The sequence below is a fragment of the Otolemur garnettii genome, unplaced genomic scaffold, assembly GCF_000181295.1.
Source record: "Otolemur garnettii isolate 467f Iridium unplaced genomic scaffold, OtoGar3 scaffold00004, whole genome shotgun sequence".
NCBI lineage: Eukaryota > Metazoa > Chordata > Mammalia > Primates > Galagidae > Otolemur > Otolemur garnettii.
In genome coordinates, this window is record NW_003852399.1 from 43,274,176 (window position 1) to 43,298,778 (window position 24,603).

The 24,603-nt window shown below is 41.2% G+C and overlaps 1 protein-coding gene across 1 annotated transcript; it reads right to left on the reverse strand.

Moving 5' to 3' along the window:
• Positions 1-926: 926 nt before the first annotated feature.
• On the reverse strand, positions 927-5,257 carry FABP5 (fatty acid binding protein 5). The gene is made up of 4 exons (XM_003782528.3): positions 5,121-5,257; positions 2,355-2,527; positions 1,693-1,794; positions 927-1,177 (listed from the first exon to the last, which is right to left on the reverse strand). Exons 1-4 carry the CDS (start codon positions 5,197-5,199, stop codon positions 1,124-1,126), a joined length of 408 nt encoding a protein of 135 aa, XP_003782576.1. The 5' UTR covers positions 5,200-5,257; the 3' UTR covers positions 927-1,123.
• Positions 5,258-24,603: the final 19,346 nt, after the last annotated feature.

Sequence of the window (24,603 nt, forward strand, 5' to 3'; positions counted from 1 at the left end):
AGAAGAGTCTTACCAGTTAATGCCTCATACAGGAAGGGAGGTTTCCAAAGTTTCAAATAGTACATGTAGGGACTTTAGACTCAGGGCCTCTGAGACGAGAAAAGGCAGTGTTACAGAATAACCGAACATACTGAGTGAACTTGATGGTGAGTTTACGACAAGGCTCTAGTCCTGTGTCCTTGAATGAGTTAGCGAGTCAAAAACCAGCTTTTTTATTTACAGAATGGAGATAATGGTACCAGCCCCTTGAAGAATACTGAGGACCACATGCCAAAGCTTTAGCCCAGAGTTGACAATTTACTTCACCAAATATGAACTGCAGATACTAGTCTTGGGGTTTAAGAAATAGAACAGACATTCGCTAGAATTCCAGGTATGCTTTACATAGCATACTACACATATTTGTGTAAATATACACCAGAAGAATTTTAGAGCTGAATTACTTTTATGACTTTTGTTAATGAGTACAATGTTCTTCTAAAGCTGGGAGTACTTCCTCATATTGAGGGCAAACATAGGTCCATTGTGCTCAATATACCTTACCCTCTAGCACATGGTAGGCCCTCACTAAGTTTACTAAAGGAGTTTTTAGCTACAACATTCCTCAATAATATCTAAAAACACACTATGAAAGGTAAGATTTAGCCAATGATGCTAATTTAACCTTTGTTTTAATATTTAAATTATAAAGTTCGTATAGCGACCTTCTAAACAGAAAAGTCTCTGCCAGAAATTTAAGATTCTAAGCTGATAAAGTTTCAGTAGTACAGGGTAAGCTTAAATGATTGGTACTGTATTTGCCGCCGAAGTAGCTCTACCTTCAATCTTCATATACCACCCTCAAGACTACTTCAGAATTTATCCAATTTATAATTATTCAAACTCATGACTAATGTTCTATAAAGTTAAATAATGCATACAACATGTACTAGCACAAACATATTTATTTATTAACCAAAGAGAGGAACCTAATTAAACCAACACTTGAAATAGCTGCATGTAAACTGTCTGTGATAAAGATAACTGAATACAATCATGGAAAAAGAAAAGCAGTGTGGAGACTTGCTCATTGAACTGAGCTTGTTCATTCTCGTAATTCCTGCCAAGAGTGATGATGGAATTTTTATTCTACTTTTTCATAGACCCGAGTACAGGTGACATTGTTCATGATGCATTCCTAGGAGAAAGAATGATATGAAGGAAATAAGTTAGTCTCACGTTCCAGAGCAATGACAGTAATACAGTGTTAGGATTAGAATCCCACAAAGCCTTCTAATCTACTTCATAAATGGAGAAATCTGGGTTGGAGAGAAACTGGAACCTGTTATTTGGCTTATAATATACAAATACATGCTTTACTGAAAACTAAAATGTTGAGTATCTTTAAATTATTCCTTTGGTCTTGGCAAAGTATTATTCCTCAATTTAAAGAAAGGGAAAAATGTCTGCTAAGAGGACAGCTGGGTCATTGCCAAGACTACCCTGTGAAGTGGCAGAGTAGAGAAGGACTACAGGCTCTAGCTACATCCTCATGTCACTTCTATCCCCACACAATCAATGTTCTAGTATTAAACTATTAGTTTGTATCTTTTTTCTTCTCAAACTTAGCTCTCCTGATAATGATCACTGACACAGCATTCCTATGTGAATGAAACAAGAAGCCCAGTGAGATATAAGCAGCCTGACACTTACCACCACTAATTTCCCATCTGTCACTTTTCTTGTTATCGTGCTTTCTTTCCCATCCCATTCTTGGTGTTGAACCAATGCGCCATCTGTAAGGTTGCAGACAGTCTGGAAAAATAAAGTATACTGCTTAACCTTCCAAAGTACATTAGAAAAGAGTTTCCATGACTCATAACTTCCTAATCAACATTTTTTTCTCATTTTTTCCTCCCTGGGTCTTCTTCATTAACCTATATTGATTCTATTCATAATATAAATTGTGCTTCTCAATAAGCTTGTAATAGAACCTCATTCTGTGAAACTGGTACTTTTTTTTTTTTAGAGACAGAGTCTCACTTTGTCACCCTCAGTAGAGTGGCTGTGTCATCACAGCGTACAGCAACCTCCAGCTCTTGGGCTTAGGTGATTCTCTTGCCTCAGCCTGCTGAATAGCTGGGACTACAGGTGCCCACCACAATGCCCAGCTATTTTTTTTGTTGCAGTTTGGCCAGGGCCAGGTCTGAACCCACCACCCTGGGTATATGGGGCCTACCCACTGAGCCACCGGTGCTGCCCGAAACTGGTACTTCTAAAATTTGTCAAAACTCAATTCATAAAATAACTTTTGCATTAAGTTCTTGCCTATAAACAGTAAAAATGTTATTATTAATAATACTATGACAACTGACCTGAGTTTTTCTGCCATCAGCTGTATTTTCTTCAAACTTTTCTCCCAAGACACAAGAAAACTGTGTCGTTTTCAAAGTGCTTTCCATTTTTATGGTGAGGTTTTTGCCATCACAAGTGATGACACAATCTGGCTTAGCCATTGCACCCATTTTTCGTAGAGCTAGCCCCACTCCTGTAAAATATTAAATCATGTGAAATTAGACGAATAGCAAAGTTACCACTCAGACAATGAAAATCATCATTCAAAATACGCTTGGTATATTTTCACTTATTTCCTTACTGATAACTACCCTAAACATGTGTTCAGGGCTCACCATGTACCAGTACTTTATGTACATTAATTCATATTGTGAATGGTTTACAACCACCCTGTGAGGGGGAGATTTTAACCTTCTGTTTTATAGATGAGAAAGTGACACACTGAAGTGACTTGCCCAAGCTCATTCAGCCAGGAAGAGATGGGAGCTGCAAACCAACAGGGAGGGCAATCTTGCTCCACAGGTCAGCTCTTGGCCACCATGCTATGCTGAGAAAGTGAGGGGAGAAATACAGACTTCTAAACCTTATTTACCCAAAGCAGTTGATAGAAGGTAGAAATAAATATTCAAATCTGCAAACTCTGGAGCTTGCTCAGTCTTTTTCTTTTGCTGGATTCTGCCATGACATTCTATGACTCCAGCACACAGTCTGGTATATACAAGGCCCTTGATAAAGAGTTGATTAATATACTACACAAAATAGAAATCAAATCTGAGATATTCAAATAGCACAATGGTTTAAGAGTTAGTAGCACAAATGTAATGCTAATAAATGGAACAGATCTTACCCTTAAAAACAAAAAACATTTCATAGATGCATTAAGTCAATTACTATCAATACAATCATTTATACAGCTATGAAATTTCTTATTGTTCAATTATATATTAACTTATTATCTATTGCCCCTTAGAGTTAACATTTCTAAGGAACCCTGGATCTAAGCCAAATCCCGTTTCACAAATGAGGAGACTACAACCTGAACAGCATGGCTGTACGGGTGAGGAACACTAGGACCGGCTTTAAATTTCCCCTCTGAGCCTTCTCTTATGCCAGCTCAAGGCTGATGCTACATGTTGTTAGCTGAGTCATTATTTATTCTTATTTTGGGCAAATAAATGGGTTTAACTCTTTTCATGTCTTGATTCATTCCTAATGAATTGAGTCTTGACACTCTTCATGACTCCAAAATCCTAGAAACAAGCCCTCACACCCCAAATACAATTTTCAATGGGCAGAGAAAGTGCTCTATATTGGGTTCTCACAATTGTGCATGTACAAACACTATTTCTTCAATGAATAGAATAAATGGCTTTTTCCACAGTCATCTCGATCTAGAGTTACAGGAAAATATTGCCTTCTTGTTTTACCAACAGTATCACAAATACACTGGTGATTCGCCACAAACCAGCCTTAACACCACATTGCCTTTGATAAAGGTTAGTGAAGAAGTGATCCTGAAATGCTCCACTGACTACAACAGAGGGTCATCACACTGACTTCCCAGAGGGCAGGCAGGTTAACCCTCGCAGATGGGCTCCTGAAGCACCCTCTTGGTCTCAGCAATCTCTTCTGGCTGGAAGCCTCCTTCCAGAGGGGATTCATGCTATGCTTTTAATAATTCCATCCCACTTTCCAGCTGCCTGTGACAGTAGTCTATTTTTGGTACATATTCACTGTCTCAACAAGCAAGCAATCGCTGTCACTGGCTTAGAAAAAGGGCGGTAATAGAAAATGCAGCATTACCAGTATTTTGCGAGATAGAGAACCTGACTTCCTACAGAGACTTATTCTCCCTAGTACAGCCTTACGTCAGGCGCCACACCCATCTCCATGCAGTTAGCAGCCTCGGGAGGGTCTGGCAGTTTCTGCTACGGCTTTCCAAAAAAGCCCACTGCCTCCTATCTTTCAGTCTCAAGACACTGAGGCCAAGACGACATCGCACGGCCTCCCCCGGGTACAGTTGGCCTCATGGCGCACCTCCCGCAGGCCACTAACCCACTGGGATGTCCCAGCCTGGCAGTGCCAGCAGCAGGTCAGCGAGGCCAGCGCCACGCCTCTCAACGCTGCGGGCGGGGTGAGGGGAGCAAGGAGCGAGGAATCCCGATTCTCCACGGGGCGCCAACCCCAAAGGCCGGGCTCCACCGTGCGGACTAGCAGAGGACCTAGAGGAAGTGGGGCCAACAGGGAAATAGAAGCTTAAGCTGTAGCCCCGTTCAGACCCTCTATAGGGGAAAACCGCGAGCCACCACCGCGTACTCGCCCAAAAGAGGGAGGAGAACCCAGGAGCCATCAAGGAACAAAGATGTGGCAGGGTGGGAAAGGGGAGCAGGTGCTGCCACGATGGGGCGAGTGGAAGACAGAGGAAGGCGGCAGGAAGGGGAAGGATGAGTGGAGGGGAAGGAAAAAGAGGAAAGTTAAGGGGCTGCCAGGAGGGTTACAACCTGGCGTGGGGGCTGCTACTTGGACGAGAGGAAATTAGTAGAAGAGAGGTAGGCGGACCACGAGGTGAACCTCCGGCGGCGCGCGCGCTCCCCTCTCCCAGCCGCCAGCTCGCGCGGGGCTGCGCCGCGCCGCACGCAGAGGCCGCGTGGTGGCGAGGAGGTGGAAGGGGCCGCGGGGATAGGCAGCCAAGCATCCCCGGCCCTGGGATCTGGCACGGTGATGGGGGCTAGGGACAGTCGGCCACACACGCCGCCTTGCCGGCAATGCCGGGTCGGGTGCCTCACCTAGTTCCTTCATGTATTCATCAAAGCCTTTGCTGTCCACCAGGCGCCATCTTCCTGCAAGCTGCTGACTAGTGGTCATGGTGGGCGCGGGCGGCGGGCGGGCGGCGAGACAGAAGAGGGTCTGGCGTGGGGCACTGGCTGTGAGCTAGCGGGCGCCCGCTTTATGAAAGCGGCTGGCGTGGCGCGGTTCCGGGCGGCCAATGGGAGGCGCGCCTGGCCCGGCCCCCGCCCCGCCCCCCGCGCGCCCCCTGGGCCCGGCTCCCGGGGTCCCGAGGTGCGAACCCGTTCCACCTGCCCCGGGACGCTAGGGCTCCCGGGCCGCCTCTTGCAAGTCGGAGCTCGCCCGGAGCGCCCCACGCCTCCCCGGACGCTGGCACCACATGTTCCGGCGCCTCCGCGCGCCCAGGAAGCCCCGGCCCCGCCTCTGCGGCGCCCCTCCGCGGGGCAGACCGGTCGCCTCCGCTTTTCCTTTCTTAGTACCCGGACCGATCGATTAGCCAACGCCGGGTTCCAGCTGCAGGAATTGATTGATCGGCTGTTTGGTTGATTGATCAATAAACCGCATTGCCTCTGACCTTGTGCTGCTTGTCCGGGGACAAACCCACATCGCACACCCTCGGGCCACTCCCAGCCCAAGTAGAACCTCGGAATGGCTGTATGCCTGAGGACATCTGGAAGATTTTATCAGAAGGGGGGCTGACTGGGTGACTTGCGGCCTTTCTGAACTAAACTCTGTAGCAAGTTTCAGCGTAAATGGTGCTCACTGCCATTCAAGAATGTCATATAAGTTTCTATTCCCCGCGCAGAGAGCCCTTCACAGTGAGTATCTAGGCTCCAGCCTGTTTAGTCCTCACCTGTAATTATTGTAGTACCCTGTACTCCTGTGTAGAACGTTTCACTTTTCAAAGTGTGCTTTTCACAGTTCTTACTTGGTGCTCTCAGGTGAGGAGTGAGGTAAGGAAGTTGCTGCCCGGCCTGGCTGCTTTGATATACAAGTCCATTTCTTGAACACCTACTATGTGCTAACTGCTGTGCTTCCTGGGCACTTTATAGCCAGCCATTAATTCTAAATCTCCACTAAATCTTTGCTAAGGACTTTTCAATTTTTCAAAAGAGAAACAAGGCAAGGGAAGTTTTCACAGTGGTAGAACCAGAGTCCCTATCCAGGGCCTTCTCACTGAAGACCTTAGGGAAGAGGACCACATCTGACTCACTCTCTGACTGTAGCTGTGCTGGAGCTCTTAGTAGACGCCTCAGCCTCCATACCAAGTTTTCATTTGATCCTTCCCAGAATTAAAATCCGCGGTTGGGGGCGGCACCTGTGGCTCAAAGGAGTAGGGCGCTGGCCCCATATGCTGGAGGTGGCAGATTCAAACCCAGCCCTGGCCAAAAACTGCAAATAAATAAATAAATAATCCGCAGGTGGTTTTCAGTGTTTCAGAGCGTGGCAGGACTGTGAAGCCTCTCCACTGCATCCTTCTCAAGTCCCTACCCTAATTTTAGGGTCAGCAGAGTCTTCCTTGTGGTATCACTTAAAAACTTAGTGGTTGTCCCCCCAAAGGGCCTGTATGTCCCTCACTGGAAACTCTACTACTCAGAAAACATGCATGCTCTGCGGGAAGCGGAGTGCACCCTATGCTCAGGGATGCAAGCACTGGCTTCCACTTCGGGCTGTCCCTGCACGTTTGAATTTGAGTTCTTCACGTGTCGTTTCGGCCTGCTTCATCCTTTATAGAATGTGGTAATAATAGTCAGGCTCCAGTACCGGGATACTAAGTCTTAGATTATCACAATCAACCATGTTACAGAAATATCAAAAAGAAAATGGCTGCCGCGCTCAGTGACTCACGCCTGTAATCCCAGCACTCTGGGAGGCGGAGGCTGGCGGTTCGCCTACGCACAGCAGTTCGAGACCAGCCTGAGCCAGAGTGAGACACTCGCCCCTCCTCTAAAAAAAAATAGCTGGGCTTTGTGTCGGGCGCCTGTAGTCCCAGCTACTTGGGAGGCTGAGGCAAGAGAATTGCCTAAGCCTAGGAGTTGGAGGTTGCTGTGAGCCGTGACTCCACAGCACTCTACCCGGGGTGATAGATGTCTCAAAAAAGGGGGGAAAAAAAAAAGAAAATGGCCCTGGAGTATTAGATACTTAGGTACTTAAGAAACAGCTTTTGGGTGGTGCCTGTGGCTCAAAGGAGTAGGGCACCGGCCCCATATGCCAGAGGTGGCGGGTTCAAACCCAACCCTGGCCAAAAACTGCACAAAAAAAAAAAAAAAAAGAAAGAAAGAAAAGAAACAGCTTTTAACCCCAAGGCATTACCTAAAACTTAACTTTTAAACACAGTCTTTGATGTGATGAATGGAAATAATTCACAGGTGGTTTAAACATACCAACAGGCCAGGCTTGGCAGCTCACTCTTTTGTAATCCTAGCACTCTGGGAGGCTGAGGTGAGCTCAGGAGTACAAGACCAGCCTGAGCAAGAATGAGACTCCATCTCTCCTGAAAAAAAGAAAAAAGTAGAAAAATTAGCTGGGTGTTGTGGCAGGCACCTGTAGTCCCAGGTACTTGGGAAGCTGAGGCATGAGGAACACTTGAGCCCTAGAGTTTAAGGTTCCTGTGAGCTGTGATGACACCACAGCACTCCACCCAGAATGACAGAGTAAGACTCTGTCTCAAAAGAAAGAAAAAAAAAAAAAAGGCCAACAAACAAAATAGAAAGCTATAAAGTAAGATATCCGGTAGTGTCTCCTGTGGAACTAACCAGGTATTGTGATTACTCTTGTTCTCGGATGCTCCATCTGATATATATACATGTACATATACACACATAATTGGAGTAGATTATTTCTAACATCCCCCAAATTCTAAAATTCAGATTCTGTTTCTTTCTGAAGAGTCATGGGACTGAGTGCAGTGGCTCATGCCTATAATCCCAGCAGTTTGGGAGGTTGCGGTGGTGCGATCACGTGAGGCTAGCTGTTCAAGACCAGCCTGGGCAACAGAGAGAGACCTCATCTCTTATTTAAAAAAAAAAAAAAAAGCTATAGTGATGGATTTTAAGCTGTGGAAAGCATTAAGTACTCCCTTAACCTGTTAACTAAAGCCCTGTTCTTGGCTACTTAACTTGAACCCACTATGAGGTGTAAAAACTAAAAATGTCATGAAAATAAATCTCATTAAGTCTCACTTAACACTATGGGGATTGTTGAGTATCTCTTCATTGGAAAAAGGGAGAATTATCACTTAAGCATGATTAATTACAATAGAGAAAAGAAGAAAGAATAGTTTTACCCTAGCCTGTCTTAACAAACATCAGTAACTGTGCTGGTCACCGTATCTTAGTAAGAGCACGTGGATAATGTAAGTGTCACAGCATGTCTTTTTCATGCTGAAGGATAACACCTTACAGGCAATCCCTAAGTTACAAATGTCCAACTGATGTGTGCTTTGCACTTACGAACAGAGGCTGATACAAGTAATACGTAAATGTACCTCTTCCAACTTACATACAAACTCAATCTAAAAATAAACCTGCAGGACCTATCTTGTTTGTAACCCAGGGACTGCCTGTATTCTTATGGATAAAAATGACTGAAGAATCAAGAATTATTAGCAACTCTTCCTCTAGGAGCTCCAGAAGACTACCTTTTATAAGACATATAATTTACTTAATATCTCTGAATCTGTTTTATTTTTATTATCTATGAAATTAAGGAGAGGAGAATTAGTAGTGTTTTTTTATGGAAATGAAGTTTCACTTTGTCACCATGATGTCAAAGGTCACAGCAACCTCAACCTCTTGGGGCTTCAGTGATGCTCTTGGCTCAGTCTCCCAGTAGCTGGGACTACAGGCTCTGTCCACAGCACCCAGCTAAATTTTAGAAATGGGGTCTGGCTCTTGCTCATGTTGGTCTTGAACTCCTGAGCTCAGGCAATCCACTGGCCTCGGCCTCCCAGAGTCCTGCAATTACAAGGGGAGCCACCAAGCCTGGCCCGATAGAGATGAGAATTAGACTAAATGATTTCTTAGGTCCCTTTCAGGTTTTGAAGTGGGACTGCGGGAACTCAGGGCCTTAAAAGAACCTACTCAAAATTACTCTATTTCCACCTAGTGGTGAAAACATAATATCTCTCTTAGGTTTTATGTGGTAATGATAGCTTGTCAGCTTCACATTCCACATCACACACATACGCTTTAGAGCATATTGTGTAATTTTATTTAAAGACAACTTCCCAGTTACAGATTCTGTAGATAGATGTGCCTTTACAAAACGGCTTACAGTATATAATCATTACTAAGGACAGTAAGTGTTGTGGCCCAGAAGCATGAAGTTGGTGGGAAAAGGGTGAACTAGATAGCACCACGTTAAATAAATCATTGCAGAGAGTACCCAGTTAGTCATGTGCAGACAACTGAGTCTCTAAGTACGTGATCAGATTAATTTTTAAAAAGATGAAAAAAAGCAAAATGATCACTAATAAAGTGGAACTTCTCAAATTATAGTGTGTAAACGAATCATTTGAGGGTCTTGTTAAAATGCAGATTCTGATTCACTAGGTCCAGAGTAGGGCCCCAGAGCATGCATTTCTAACAAACTTTCAATTAATGTCAGTGCCAGTGGTCTGGGGGCCAAGCTTTGAGTAACAAGTCTGTAAAATATGCAAGCATCTGTACACGGCTTTGCCACAAAGCGGTATCTCTCAGTTCAGTTCATAAGCATTTTCTGATTCTATCCCTATAAAAACATATAGCTAAACCAGGACATTGAACAAAATCATCCCCCCAAATTATCTTACTCAACTTCTAGATTTTTTTAAATTAGCCTGAGACAGCTAATTTTTCTGTCTGCTTGCCGAGATGTATGATAAGAGGCTTCAGTTGATATATCAGGGATGGAAAGGTTAAAGAATATGTTTATTTAAATCTAGTGAAATCTCACTTAAATTTTATAATCAGTTATTTGACCCTTACTCCTAGCTTCGAACCAGATCCTCCCTAAGAAAATCCCACTGGAATTAGTTTCAAAAGAAAACTTAAGTAGGTAGATTATAAATCTGCATCTTGTCAGCTGTCTGTAGCAGCAGGAAATGCCCAGATGAGAATAAGGTTAGGGAACCACACAGCTCAAGCACATTCTCAATATTAAATTTCGAATCATTGAGGCCGGGCTCAGTGGCTCACACCTATAATCCTAGCACTCTGGGAGGCAGAGACAGGAGTATTGCCTGAGCTCAGGACTTAGAGACTAGCCTGAGCAAGGGTCTCAAAAAATAGCCAGACATGTGGTGGGCACCTATAGTCCCAGCTACTAGGGAGGCAAAAGGATCACTTGAGCCCAAGAGTTTGAGGTCACTATAAGCACTGATGCCATGGCATTCCACGGAGGGTAACAAAGAGAGACTCTGTCACCAAAAAAAAAAAAAAGTTAAATCATTCAATGTACCCAGCCACAACAAGGAATTGCAAACAGATATAATCCATCAGTGGAAGGTAATTTTGTTTCATTTTTCATAATAAAATTGTTTCTAATGAAAGCATTTATAAGAGCATTATTTTATGCACTTTGTCCTTTTACTTGAAGCAGTTTGATTCTTACACAATGTGAGTAATGTGGCTAACCATCACAACTTTCCGGTTGCTTAAATAATCCTTCATGAATATGTGCTTGCTAAATTAACTGAACCAGAGGATAGCTAGAGGGAGAATGAGAATTGCAAAAGTTACAATAATACTTTTGAGTGGTTTCAAAATAAGGCAGAAGACATAATGGCTTATATTATAATAAAAGCTCTCAGTGTAAGATTGACACATTTCCCTTACTTAATCTAGATCTTGCAACTCTCCAGACATGTGGATTATTGCGTATTACATCTGTCATCAGTCATGACAACAGATTGCAAAAATATGAACACTTCATATGGGCAATGTTCAAAGATTTAAAAGCATGACACCAAAAAGGGCAGTAAGAAAGCCACCCCTAAAATCACAGAATCTTGGTAACAACACTGTGCTCACCAGATGACACAACTTCAAAACAAATCCCATGGAAACCCCTAACTCCTCAATCCTACCTCAAATCAAATTGCCACTCTGCAAACCTCCTTTATCATACAAAGTCAAAGCACTGCCCAACCCAATCACACAGACACATTTGTAAAGCGCATCCTCCCCTTTAAAACTTGCAAAAACAACTCCCAAATCATATTTTCCCACTACAAGATGCGGAATTCTCTTTTTGCAGATTACCCTTCCCCCATATTTCATTCCAACTTGCCCTGTGATATTCTATAACTTACTGGGTTTTTCCCCAGATTTTCACACCACTTGATGCTTTTCCCTCTTCCGACATTTATCTATAAGAATTAATGATTTTTCAGATCAAGGCTCCAAAACTGCCAGGTTGCTTATTTCTGAGTTACTTATAAAGATGGGTCAGGCCCATGACTTCCTTGTTTCTGGATTAGCTTTAAAGAAGAATCATTAGCATTTAATAACCTTGCTTAAATCTGATGGAAAGTGCTTTCTCCATCCTGTCTCTGGCCCTCCAAGCTTGGCCTTGAGAAGAGGTCTCCGTAAGTCCACAGAGGCACACACAGAGCTGTAAAACCAGCATGGGGGCAATTCTGGACCCAAGCTGCAGATGGATTCTTCTCATTCACTCATCTGTAGACACCATAACACACTTTTTGTTTATCTCCTCATTTCTGCATTTACCAAGCTTAAAGATACAAATTCAACACCATGTAGGGGAAGGTATGTTTGACTCTCCTGGGCATTACCTGTGCTATCTTGCCTCTGATATTCCTGAATCCCTTTGTTCTATGGCGATGAGACCCTCATCTAAGAGACCCACAATTAATCACAAGAAAATAAGTTTCTAATGAATTGTATTATGTTTTATAAACACTGTAATATCATTTGGAACTAGGAGTTTGAGTGGTGGCTACCATCGAGGACAGTAACCATGATCTTAATTTAGGTCCGTTTTAGAAGTTGGGATACAAAGTATTCATAATACAAATCTCAAATCTCATCTCCTCTCTTGTCACCTCAGAATACATAGCTAAACCCAGCAGGGCCTAGGACATCCTACTGAATGGCCAAATACTGACCACAAGCTGGGTTTCTCTGGTCAACAGGCAGGGCTAGAAAGAGGACATCCTCAAACTCCATGGTCTCAGCATTCTGGCTTTGAAATTTCTGCTTCTTATTTCAAATTAAAGCTTGATGCTTACCTGAGCTACAAACTTGTATCTTCCTGAAAATAGGTATTTTTATTTGGATATCCTTTGATTCAACTTCACTGTTGTATGGCATCAATCAATAAAATTGACTTCAAAGATCGAAATAATCTTTTCTTCTCTTCCCTTTTCCTCCCTTCCTGCCCTATCTTCTTCACATCAGATTTACCCTTTGAATGAGGCATGAGTCTGATTCATCTTTTAAACACCTGCCCCATCTCTAATTTCTGAGCCAGGATCTGAGGACCCCAGAGTTCTAAGGGGATCTGCTGTATGGGTGGGGCATGGCAGCCAGAGCCCCTCATTCTTACCCTCTTCTCCCTACTCAGCACATCAAATAGCAGGTTACGGTAATAATACTAATCCCAGACTCACCCTCAGGGCAAAGCTGGAGTGCCTACTAGCCTGTCTACCCTTTGAAGGTAATCATAATTGGGCACACTATATTTTGCATAGTGCAAGATATGATGACCGTATCCTGGTTTGACTGGGACAGGTCTGGGCTATCCTTGTCGTCCCGGTGTGATGATGAACAGTGGCCTCTTTCACTCCAAATTGGATGATGTTGGATGAAAAAAAATAAAATAAAATAAGTTGTTGCATTGAATTCTCACCCATAGGGCAGCTCCAAAATCTAGATTTCAAGTAAAGCATTAACATGGCACTAAAGTATCATCTAATATAGAACCCAAAGTTGCTTACAGGAGGGAAGAAATGCTCTGGAGCCATGTTCAGTCTTCGCCTACTCATATGGCGCCATATAGGTAGCCATGTGAGGACTGCTCAGCTTACTCACAAATGAAGGGCGAGCAGAGCCAGCCACACACCACAGATTCCTTTGATCCAAGCCAGACCCATATGAGTAACTAAAACAGTGTGCTACTGGCATAAAAGCAGACAAACTAACCAATGGAAACAATTATTTAGACCACCTAATAATTATATGGAATAGGTGCTAGTCCTTATCTTCAAAGAGTTTTGTATTTAAGTCGGTACCAGCTAAGGAACTGCATTATTCTTCTCCTCTTCTTCCTCCCCTTTCTTATCCTTCTTCTTCTTCTAACATTTACTAAAAATCTATTTCTGTTTTGGTTTATCATATTCTGAAAATTCCCAAGTATTTATAATGGCACATAAACAGAAACCCTTAATGCGTTTTATCTTATTTTCTTAAGGAAACACATTATTTTATTTGAGATAAAGATTTTTAACCCATCATGTATTAAATTAAAAAGCTGTATTTGTTATTTTCCATTTGCACAATAATGTTTGCATTTTTTATTTTTAGCGACAAATAATTGTACACATTTGTTGGGGTACCATGTGATGACACATGTATAAAAATAAAATGCTTAGAAGGAAATTTAACCAAGGAGATGAAAGCTCTGTATACTGAAAACTATAAAATGCTAATAAGATATCCTGTGTGCTTGTGTTGGAAGAATTAATATTATTAAAATATCCATATTACCCAAAGTAATCTATAGATTCCATACAATTCCTATCAAAATTCTAGTGTCATTCTTCTCCAAAATAGAAAAAAACACTCCTAACATTCATGCAGAATCACAAAAGACCCTGAATAGCCAAGAAGAACAAATAGCAAAAAAAAAAAGCTGGAAGCATCACTCTGCCGATTTAAAAATACACTACAAAGCTGTAGTAACTAAAACAGTGTGCTACTGGCATAAAAGCAGACAAAATAACCAACCGGAAAGGACAGACAGCCCAGAAATAAACCCAGGGATATAGGGCCAATAGATTTTCTACAAAGGTGCCAAAAACACACAATGAGGGAAAGGATAGTCTCCCCAGTAAATTGTGGCAAGAAAACTGGATATATGCAGAAGAATGAAATTAGACCCTTACCTCTCACCATGTTCAAAAATCAACTCAAAATGGAATAAAGTCTTACATGTGAGACCTGAAACTGTAAAACATGACGGTAAAACTCCACGACATTGGGCTAAGTAATCATTCCATCTTTATAATAGTAAGTGAATTTTCCAAAAAGGCATCACAAAGTCTTTTTTGTTAAACAAGCCACTCCTTTTTCAGAAACCAGATCATGTACTCAATGGACACATCCTGTATAAAACTAATGTGCCAACAGCCACAGACCTATCTGAGGTGAGAGTTGCTCAGATCAGAAGAAAAGATCTTGTCTGAGAAGTACTGGGTCAGGGATCATGAAGCAACCGTGTCACTACCTCACTTTCCCTGTGCCATGAACTTGGAAATAAACTGACACTTGGCCACCCCGGAGGTTGTGGTGTGCGCTGAGAGATACAGCTTGCGTAATAAAATTTGTCTGCAAACAAGTCAAAACTGGAATTCTATACCACCCCAGCCAGCTTGGTAAGAACCAGAAAATCCTGCGGTGTTCCCTGAGAATTCCTGAGAATGGAGAGAAGAAACTCAGAAGCAAAACTTAATGGTGACGACCGCACATACTCTGATGCCCTGGTTTCTCAAGAGGCGCCATATGAGGTTCCTGCATATGACAAGTTTTATTATATTTGTTGTGTGATATAAAATACTACCACTTAGGCAGCTATGTTCTCAGCATATCACATAAACTATTATGTGAAAACCTGTTGTCAGTCAAAGCAGAAGTATCATAATGACCCTTCTACGCAGACACAAACCCAAACCAGTCTTGCAACAAATCCCTTAAACTGAAGTATGTCCTGGAACTATCTTTCCTCTTTTCTGCTATTTTTACTATTCTTGAATAGAGCCAGCTTCTATAAGCAGGAAAGAATGTCATATACTGGTGTCCCTTAAATGTTATTTACTATATCAGTTTCTTCCTTTATGTTACTACATGAAAAAAAAAGGCTTTAAATACCTTTCCTAATTGTATTGTGTTTCTGTATTTTGGTTGACATAATCATTTCTGAGACATATTCACAGACGCAAAAATTTATCCCCCTTGTGGAACAGGAAACAATAACTTCTTAATATTCTATTTAAAGCAAGTGGTGGTTTAAATTATAACTGGAAACAAAATAAAAATTAAGAATTCACAAAGCTTTCATTTGTCACTTTCTAATAAACACAAATAGTGATACTAAATCCTGTGAAAACTGTATCAACTTTCCTTTAGCTTATGCCTTTCCTGAGCTGGGGAGCAGCCTCCTGCTTTGTGAGGCAAGACTCTAGTTCTTTCTCACGCTGATCTTTCACAACCCAAAGCCTCAAGGCTTCAGTGCTCAGAGGGAACCGAAGGAGTCCTACTCACTTATCCATATGCAGAAATAAAACTTGATCTCTAGTGCCCACACCCAAGATACATAATTTTTAATTCCTCATCTTGGCAGTGATTCTCAGTCAGACCTGATCTCAGCACAATTAGTTGTCACTTGATCAAACATATTATTAAGAAAATCTTTAAAGTTATATAGTCTCATTTCAGAAAATGGATTAGTGACTTGGATTCAGAATTAAAGGAGAATTTTTAAATCCTAGAGCTTAGAGGAATTACAGATATATTCTAATTCAGCTGAAGCCCATTTAAGATTCCCTAGATAAAAGTTTTTCCAGAGCAAGCTAAAGTATAATTTCAAATTATAGGTTTATTAAGAATACCAAACATATTCTGTAATTATTTAAGTATTTAAAAGAATATTTAATGGGAAGAAAAATGAAGAAATAAGAGGACTAACCTATAAATTAAATTAGTTGTATCAATTCATATTCAGCCCGTGAAAATAATAGCTAATAATTGACAGTTAAAACAATACCAGAGTGTGGATTTTAAATAGATCTGGGAAATTTAACACTCTAATTGTGCCGTTTCTTGGTCTCCATCCTTGTTTCTTAGGAAAACCTTATCATAATAATTATATGTCCTATAAATATATACACAGACATAATTTGATCATTATTTAAACTATAGCAGGACTTTTGAGTTCTTTAGAGAAACTTCAAAAACAAATATCCTTTTTAAAGTTATCTTTAAAAATCATAATTTCTATGGCCTCAATTCCCCTTTTTCTTGAATTGAAAAAAAATTCTTAAGACTTTTTTAAGGATTAAATTATCAAATTAGAGCAAGTTTTTGTGTCTATTATAGCTCCAGGGCCCAAAATGCTAACAGAGGCCAGACAAGGAAATACTAACACTATTCATAAAACAATAATTTTATTAAATATCCACCCTAAAGAGATCTAGGTAGAGTCGAAAGAGTAGTAGCCTAGGACATAGGCGACTCTAGTTCTAGGCTTTGCCACAAAAAAAAACTGTGCAAATATAGGCTTTTGTCTTTTCATCTGTAAAATGAGAACATTGTAAATTAAAATTTCCTAGGAGAAGTTTTTTGAATACAGACCCCATCATCAAACAAATTTGGAAAATTTGAGAATTGGGCATATGATTCCCTTTTGTTGGGTATTTCCAGCTTGTATTACTATACTAAAGGTTCTAGGAAAATCCTGAACCTAACACTCAGCATTTCTACAAAAGAGTTGACTACAAAACTTGCCTATTTGTTTCACACCACCCTTTTAGCAGTTCTGGGAATGTTCTGAAGAATATTCTTTAGGAAAATGCTGATGATAGCCTTCAGCCGCAAAAGTAAATGATTGTATCATCGAGGTGCTGTTCTATGGGCATGAAGAAGCATTGTACATAATTAGTCACAACTTCAAAAAACATGAACACTAATAGTTACTGGAAAATACCTGTGCATAAAAACTCATCTCCTGGAAAGGTGTTCTAGATATGATATGTGCTGTGCAGTCCAGAAAGTGAAGACAGACCAAAGATACTGTATTTGGACAGAATTCATTTACTTCTAGAATCTGCCCCCTGCATTTGACTAGCGAGGAACAAATTTGAAATAGGGAAAGAAGGATGGGACTAGGTTGCTTGGACACCTCACCTTTTCTGTAGATACTAAGAAGAGAAAGGTAGCTGGGGATGTGGACAGCAGGAATCAAATAAATCTGTATCCAAGCAGTTAGGCATAGGGAGAGTTTTCTTTTTTTTGTTTTAAAGTTGATTAGGATACTGGCTTGCCCCTACAAAAATCATGTCATTGGTAAGTGTCCTCAGGCCCCTGTGATCAGTTTGTCTTCATAAACTGAATTCATAAAACAACAAGAACGGGAGACATGAGGTAAAGCAAAGCAACTATAAACAAAGGAACTCCTAAGAAAAGTGGTTCAGTGACCCTGGTTCAGAAGGTTTCAGGGAGACGGTAATTTTAAAAGCAATAAAAAGGCTACGTAGAGGGAAGTGGAATGGGTGTAGAAGGTCAAACTTCAGGAAATTCTGGTGTGGACTTTCATCTTGGAAAATAGTGTACCGTCTCTATGGTAGAGTTTCATTTGTAAATGAGGGTCACTGGGTAGCTCTAATGTCCCGGTACCTTTAGCTCCTGCGTGACCTTTACTTCCTGTCTCCCATTCTTGTTGTTTTGTAAATTCAGCTTTAACCTAAAAGTGTGCATCTTGAGCAGTTTAGGGCAATGGATTTGGGAGATTAAGTTTTGAATTAAAAATGTTGTTTGGGGTCATGAGTTACATCAATTATTGTATATTATGGGTAATGGGTTGTAATGATTACTGATGTTTAAGATGAATGTTAATTACTGTTGTTTAAGATAAGGGTTAATGCAGTTCTTGCTTTTAACTTTCATGTATAAAATTGTGATTTTGGAAATGGAAGAACAGAACTGTCTTGGAGAGGCTATCTCTCACTGTTCTCCAGAATCACTGGCCTTCTGACCAAGTTTGGTGGACCTGTCCCCATCTCTGCATAGTGGCTGACAGTGACAAGCGGCCGGACCCTCTTCGTCCGGTAACAGGATGCCATGTTAGACCAGGAGGAAGCGTGGGGAACAACTTCCTCGTGCACCCCCTCTCTTTTCCCTTTTCCGTAATCCCTCCCTTGAAATTCCAAGTCTCTTATGCTACCCTGAGGCCACGTGAGCATGAAAGATTAATTTGTTCTAAAGTATCAAGTGCTTTAATTCATATTTGACCCTTTAAGAGGTATTTGCATTTTAAAAGGAAAAGTAAAGGAGTTAGGCTTAAACTGGAGGCTGAACTGTGGCATTTCCAGCATCAGACACACGGTCGGTGGGGGATAGATAATGGAAACCGCGCTAGGGGTGGAGAGAAAGTAGTTGGAAGACACAGAACACAATAAGATTTTAAAAGAGAGTGAAACAAGAAAAAAGTGCAGCAAAGTCCCTGAGTTCTGCAGTGGGTGGTCCCAGTGGTGAATTAAATTGCTCTTCCAAAGCCAAGTGTTCTGTTTCTCAAGAAGCGACTAATTAGGCACTTATATTCTGAGTAGGTAGCATTAAACCTACCTAATTTATAACATTCACACACAGGAAGCATAATCAAATGTCTTTTTCAGGGATGTTTATAATAATTTCACAGATTGTTCCTTGAAAAACCTGAAAAGAAAGCTGCTTTGGTAAAGATGACTAAGAAACCTCATTGTGTCTTTTAATTATCTGTCATCTAACTTAAGGATGAAATAATAATAGTTGAAAATTAAAATAATGAGCCATCGATTATATTCAAACTCAGATTCCTGGGAAATTTTGTGATATAATCTGTATTATTTTTGCTCAGCCCCCTTCTGCCAGAAAGATTTTATTGAAGGTCTTGTTGCAGAGAAATAAAACAGTTCCCCGAGTCAAGGCCATACATGTGGGAAGTCCTCAGTGGTGAGGGAAGAAGGTGAGTTTTCCAAAGAATCCGCATTACCCTCCCATGGGAAAAATTATTCAGCTTTAAATAATCACCAAGCATAAAATAAATGTCATATATATTTAAGTTTAATATTCTAATATAAATAAATTTCCAATAAAGCGATTCCAGTCCAATAACACTATTTTTCACCCTTTATTTTCCCTCTCTTCTCTACCATTAGAGCAATCAAAAGAAGCCTGTTGGGGACAGGCAGATAGATGAAAAACCTCCACCCTTGCCCAGTGGAGGTTTTCTAATCTGTGCAGAGCCTGAGGGAAGAAACTGCTTCCTGCTTGTACAGTGAGAAGGCCGACTCTCCAAACCTACAAGGGACACGTGGATTGACTTAGGCCTGTGAGATGCACGGGGCACTCTCATTCTCCTCCTCCCTTAACCTCCCTCTTACTTTTCTTCTTTTTTCCCCACCTGCAGGGCCTTTCTACCATGTCTTTAAAAATAATTCCCAGGGTCAATGGCAAATGCATTGCATCAATCAACTACAGCACCTGACGCCACCACAAGCAAATGGCAAGAAGACAGAGGTTTTTTACTATGGCCAAATATTTAATAATGACACCACTATTCTGCACATGATTCAGTCAATGGACCGAAGAAAAGCTAACTAAGAACACAGATGCTCTATTAAGAATGAGTAACCTAGGGCAGGTGCGGTGGCTCACACCTGTATGTAACCTTAGCACTCCTGGAGGCCAAGGCGGGATTGCTTGAGCTCTAAGTTTGAGCCCAGCCTGAGCAAGGGTGAGACCCTGTCTCTAAAAAATAGTCAGGCATTGTGGAGGGTACCTATAGCCCCAGCCACTTGGGAGGCTGAGGCAAGAGGATCACTTGAGCCCAAGAGTTTGAGGTTGATGTGAGCTGTGATACCACAACACTCTACCCAGGATGACAAAGTGAGACTCTGTCTCAAAAAATAAATAAATAAATAAAAAAGAATTATCAACCTTTTGTGTAACTGAAAAGAAAATGGAAAGGGAAAGGAAAGGGAAGACAAGAAAAGAAAAGACAACAAGAGCGTGAGAAGGGATTTGTGGTCAAAGAAATTTTGAGTACTGGAAATACCATAGGGATGAAGCTCCTATTATTACTCTTTTTATCATTCAGAGATCACAGATCACATCGTAACTTTTCCTCTTCTTCTAGGTAACCTTCCTAAGGCAAGAGGGAAGGTCTTCTTTGAAGCCCACAAGTTTAACCTGCTAGTTCAGTTTCTCTTTAACATCAGCAAGAAGAAAACTCATATTTACATGTGTGTCTATATACATGGCAGATAGATTCATGAATATCGTTTTTTTTTTCTTTACACCTTCGCTGAACTTCTTGAAGACAAGTTACAAATCTGTTCATTTTGCAAACTTGTTTAAATGTATAGGACTTTATAAGAACTTGTATAAAAAGTTTTGACCTCCTTAGAAGAAACACACCTGCTGTCAGTTCCATTAATGCTACCTTCTAGAGGGGCCTTTTAGGAGTTCTGGTGCCTTCAGAACTCCCATACAAACACAATTAGGAAGACCCCAGTGTTCGTTTTTGCTCTGATCACAGCATGGCGTCCAGCCTTAATGTGTTCCAACTCTCTTGAATGGCTTGCCTTAATATTGCTTTTTTTTTTTTCAGACCAATGAATCAGCAGCAATGCTGAGATAATTTTAAAGAGGTTACTCACATGAGATCACCCTCTGGTGCCCTGCCACATGTTATTAAATTGCCTCCATTCACAGCACAGTCCAGGAAACACATTGAGCTAGAATGCAGACACTTGCAAGTAGAAAGTAGCTCACAGTGACAAAGACCAGGAAGACTGTTGAGTTATCATCCCAGGTAGAAGATGTGAAGCCCCTAGGCTGCACTAGGACAGAAGGGACACTTCTTTTTGGCTCCTAACCTTGTTAACAAAGATCAAAAATCAGGACTGAAATGTAGAGTAGGATCCCTTATTCATTGCTGGCTGCTAAGATTGTAAATTAGTACAACCTCTTTGGAAATCTGTTTGGTAGTAAAACATTTACACCAAAAGACATGTACAAAAATGTTCATGATAGTGTTATTTATAATAGCTCCCAAGTGGAAATTCAATATTGTGTGAATTAAAACCAGGAATATGGTCAGACAAATGCATCATTAGGTGATGGTATTATTGTGCGGACATCATAGAGCGAGTGCACTTACACAAACCTGACGACACAGTCTACTGCACACCTGGGCTGTGTGGTAGAGTTTATTGTTCCTAAACTACCAACCTATTCATATTGAAATGGGACAGTAAGAATACTATATTATGTTATGGGACCACTGTCATATATGCAGTCCATCATTGACCAAAACATCATCATGGGTGCATGTCCATAATGCAAATGTTTACCCACAGAGTGGCTTTGTATCATGGTACATTCTATGGAATAATGAAAGCAATGAAAAGGGAAGAACTACAACTACCCAGGCACAACGGCTCATGCCTGTAATCCTACTACACTCTGGGAGGCCATGGCAGGTGGATCTCCTGAGCTCAGGAGTTCGAGACCAGCCTGAACAAGAGCAAGACCCTGTCAATACTAAAAATAGGAAAACTAGCCCGGCATTGGGGTGGGCATCTATAGTCCCAGCTACTCAGGAGGCTGAGGCAAGAGGGTCGCGTGAGCCCAAGAGTCTGACGTTGCTGTGAGCTATGACATCATGCACTCAACCCTAGGGTGACTGAAACTGTTTCAAAAAAAGGAAAAACAGAACTGCAACTCCTGGCAACCTCTGTATGAATTTTGTACGTATCACGTTGAGCAAAAGAATCCACACATAAAAAGCTGAAAAACCTAATATCCTTAAGTTTTTCCTTATTACAAAAAATCAGAAGTAGATAAAACTACTTGTAAAGTGGCAGACAAAAAGATGGTGTTGGAAGTCAAAACATTGTTTCGTTCGAGGAGGAAAGAAGGAGGATTGATTGGAAGGGGGTGAAGGGGCTTCAGAGTGCTGGCTAAGTATTCTGTCTGGAGGAGGATTACATGGGTGGGTTCATCCTGTGATTTGCACCAGCTGTACACATAGGAATTGTGCATATTGCTCTATCTCATGCTCTGCTTTAGTCAAAAATGTTTATTTTTTGAAAGACTATAGGGTGGCAATCAAAAGAACTATGAAATATTTGTGTATTTCAGGAAAAAGTAGTAAGTGGTTCACTAAAATTCGACATAGATTATTAATCTTAGCTTATCAAGAGTTCTTTTAGATGATTTTAATTAGGTATAGAATACAGAGCTGTTTTCCTTTGCCGATTTTGCTCTGTCAGCTGAGCATAGCTAAGTTGGTGGAGTTTAGCAACGAAGGAAGTGAATTTTGAGTGAATTTTGAATTTTGGAGCCGCACCATTACTTTTGAGCTTCCACTTCACCAGGTTACAGTAACAGTTGGGAGGTGACATGTCATAGGAAAGATAAAGGGAACACTCCTTTGGGAGGCTGCAAGGTAGGGTAAAAAGAGGGTGGAATTTGGAAGCAGATGGAAGCGAGTTTGAATTTTAGCCCTGCCACGTACTAGTTACGTGATCTTGAGCAAATTGCTTTCTCTGTCTCCTCATCTTTAGAGAGGATCATAATACCCGTGTTAATGGGGACTGCATTACACACGTGAGTGTACAGGCAACACACATGTGTGTACAGGCATACATGTACATGTATAAATGCCACCTAATATTTAGTGAATGGGCATTGTTATTATGAATAGAATTGCCTAGCTTCTATGTTAACCAAGCAAATAACTGAATATAAAGTGTAAGTTTTATTTTGTTCTCGGTATTTTTACCACATCTTAAAATGTTCCCAAAGCACACCCTTACAGCCCCATCAAATAGCTGATCTATCTCAAAATGTGTAAACCTGGTATTTTTTGTGGCCGCAAATACTTTCCTTGGAATTTGAGCTAACTATTATACCCTTAAGGCCTCCCTGGAACCACAGTATAACTAACATCCTCATAAGAGGACTTGATGCCCTTTAAATAACTTTTATTTGCAATCTCATCCTGGAATGCCTCCAGGAAAAGGATACAGTGGAGAAAAGAGGGCAGGACGTGAACTCCAGGAGGAAAAAATAAAAAGCATTGCTGTTAACATGAACAGGAATAAGAGAAGATACACGTAGAAAATATGTAATTCCTGCATGTTCACATAATCCACTGAAAGACACATAGAACAGGAGTTGAGTGCAGAATGGATTCCAGATAGAGCTTGGCTATCAAATGTCTGATCATCTGTACCCAGCTTAAATATTAATACCTTAAAGTCTCAGTTCCTTATCCATAAAATGGATATTACTAGGGCTTTTAAATCTTTCTCTAAGAAATGATTTAATTCTTTTTGTTGTTTTTTTGAGACAAGGTCTTCCTTGTCACCCTTGGTAGAATGCAGCAGTGTCATAGCTCACAGCGACTTCAAACTCTTGGACTCAAGCAATCCTCTTGCCTTAGCCTTCCAAGTAGCTGGGACTACAGGTGCCCATCATTGCACCCAGCTATTTTTAGAAAAGGGGTCTCACTCTTGCTCAGGCTGGTCATTTTAATTCTTTAATGTTAATGTAATCGTAAAATAATGCATCAGTCTGAAACAACTTAGGGCAGCAGAGAGTTGGGGAATTAGTACAGACTACTTTTCCTCGGATAATCCCAAAATACATTCAAAAATCATATCCTTTGTCTTACAGGCTTTGAATTCTATTCAGATCAATCCCTATTGCAACCACAGGTCTACAGGCCAAAGAGACTTTAAGAGCTTACTCTGGTCCAATAGCCAGAAGGGCAAAGAATTACTGTCCCCAGCTTACATGTCTCTGAAACTTCCTCCACATTTTGTTTTGAGCTCAAAGTATCAGTACCGACAGAATTTAATTAAGCATGTGTGAAACTGCAGTGTTCCAGAACCTGAAATTGACATAATTAAAGTGAAATGCAGAATATGCACCTCTGATACCATTTTTTAATGTCACACTCCATCACTCCTATTTAATACCAAATCACAAGAGATATTTTTCATCTGTTAATTGCATTTTACGTGCCCTTCATCATTGGCCTCCAAGCAATTAAATTTGAGGAAAAAATTACTGAAGCAAGGAATAAGGTCCAAAATAATCCAGTTCACTGGAGTTGCTCTCACTGAATGAAATCTCTAGCAGATAAATCACCATTCATAATTTCATCCTGATAGCAGCCACTGTTATCCTAAATAACTCTAACATACAAGGCACTGCTGGACAGGCCCTAGTGGGGCCAGATGAGCCCGTGTGCTGCCATCTGGAGTTGTTTATTCATGTACAAGGCCTTCTGTTAGGGACAAAGTTAAGAGATTGGATGTTCCAAGGACCGGCCAGCCTCCTAGGAGGATAAGAGGCTGGGGACAGGGTCGTATGGCAGCAGCTCACAAACATTCTGTGCTCTGGAAGGCTCACAGGGTCTTCTGCCAAGACTTAAGTCAGCGGGCTTAACCATGCAGCCCACTCCACTGATAGCTCCAACACTAGTATCCGTGGC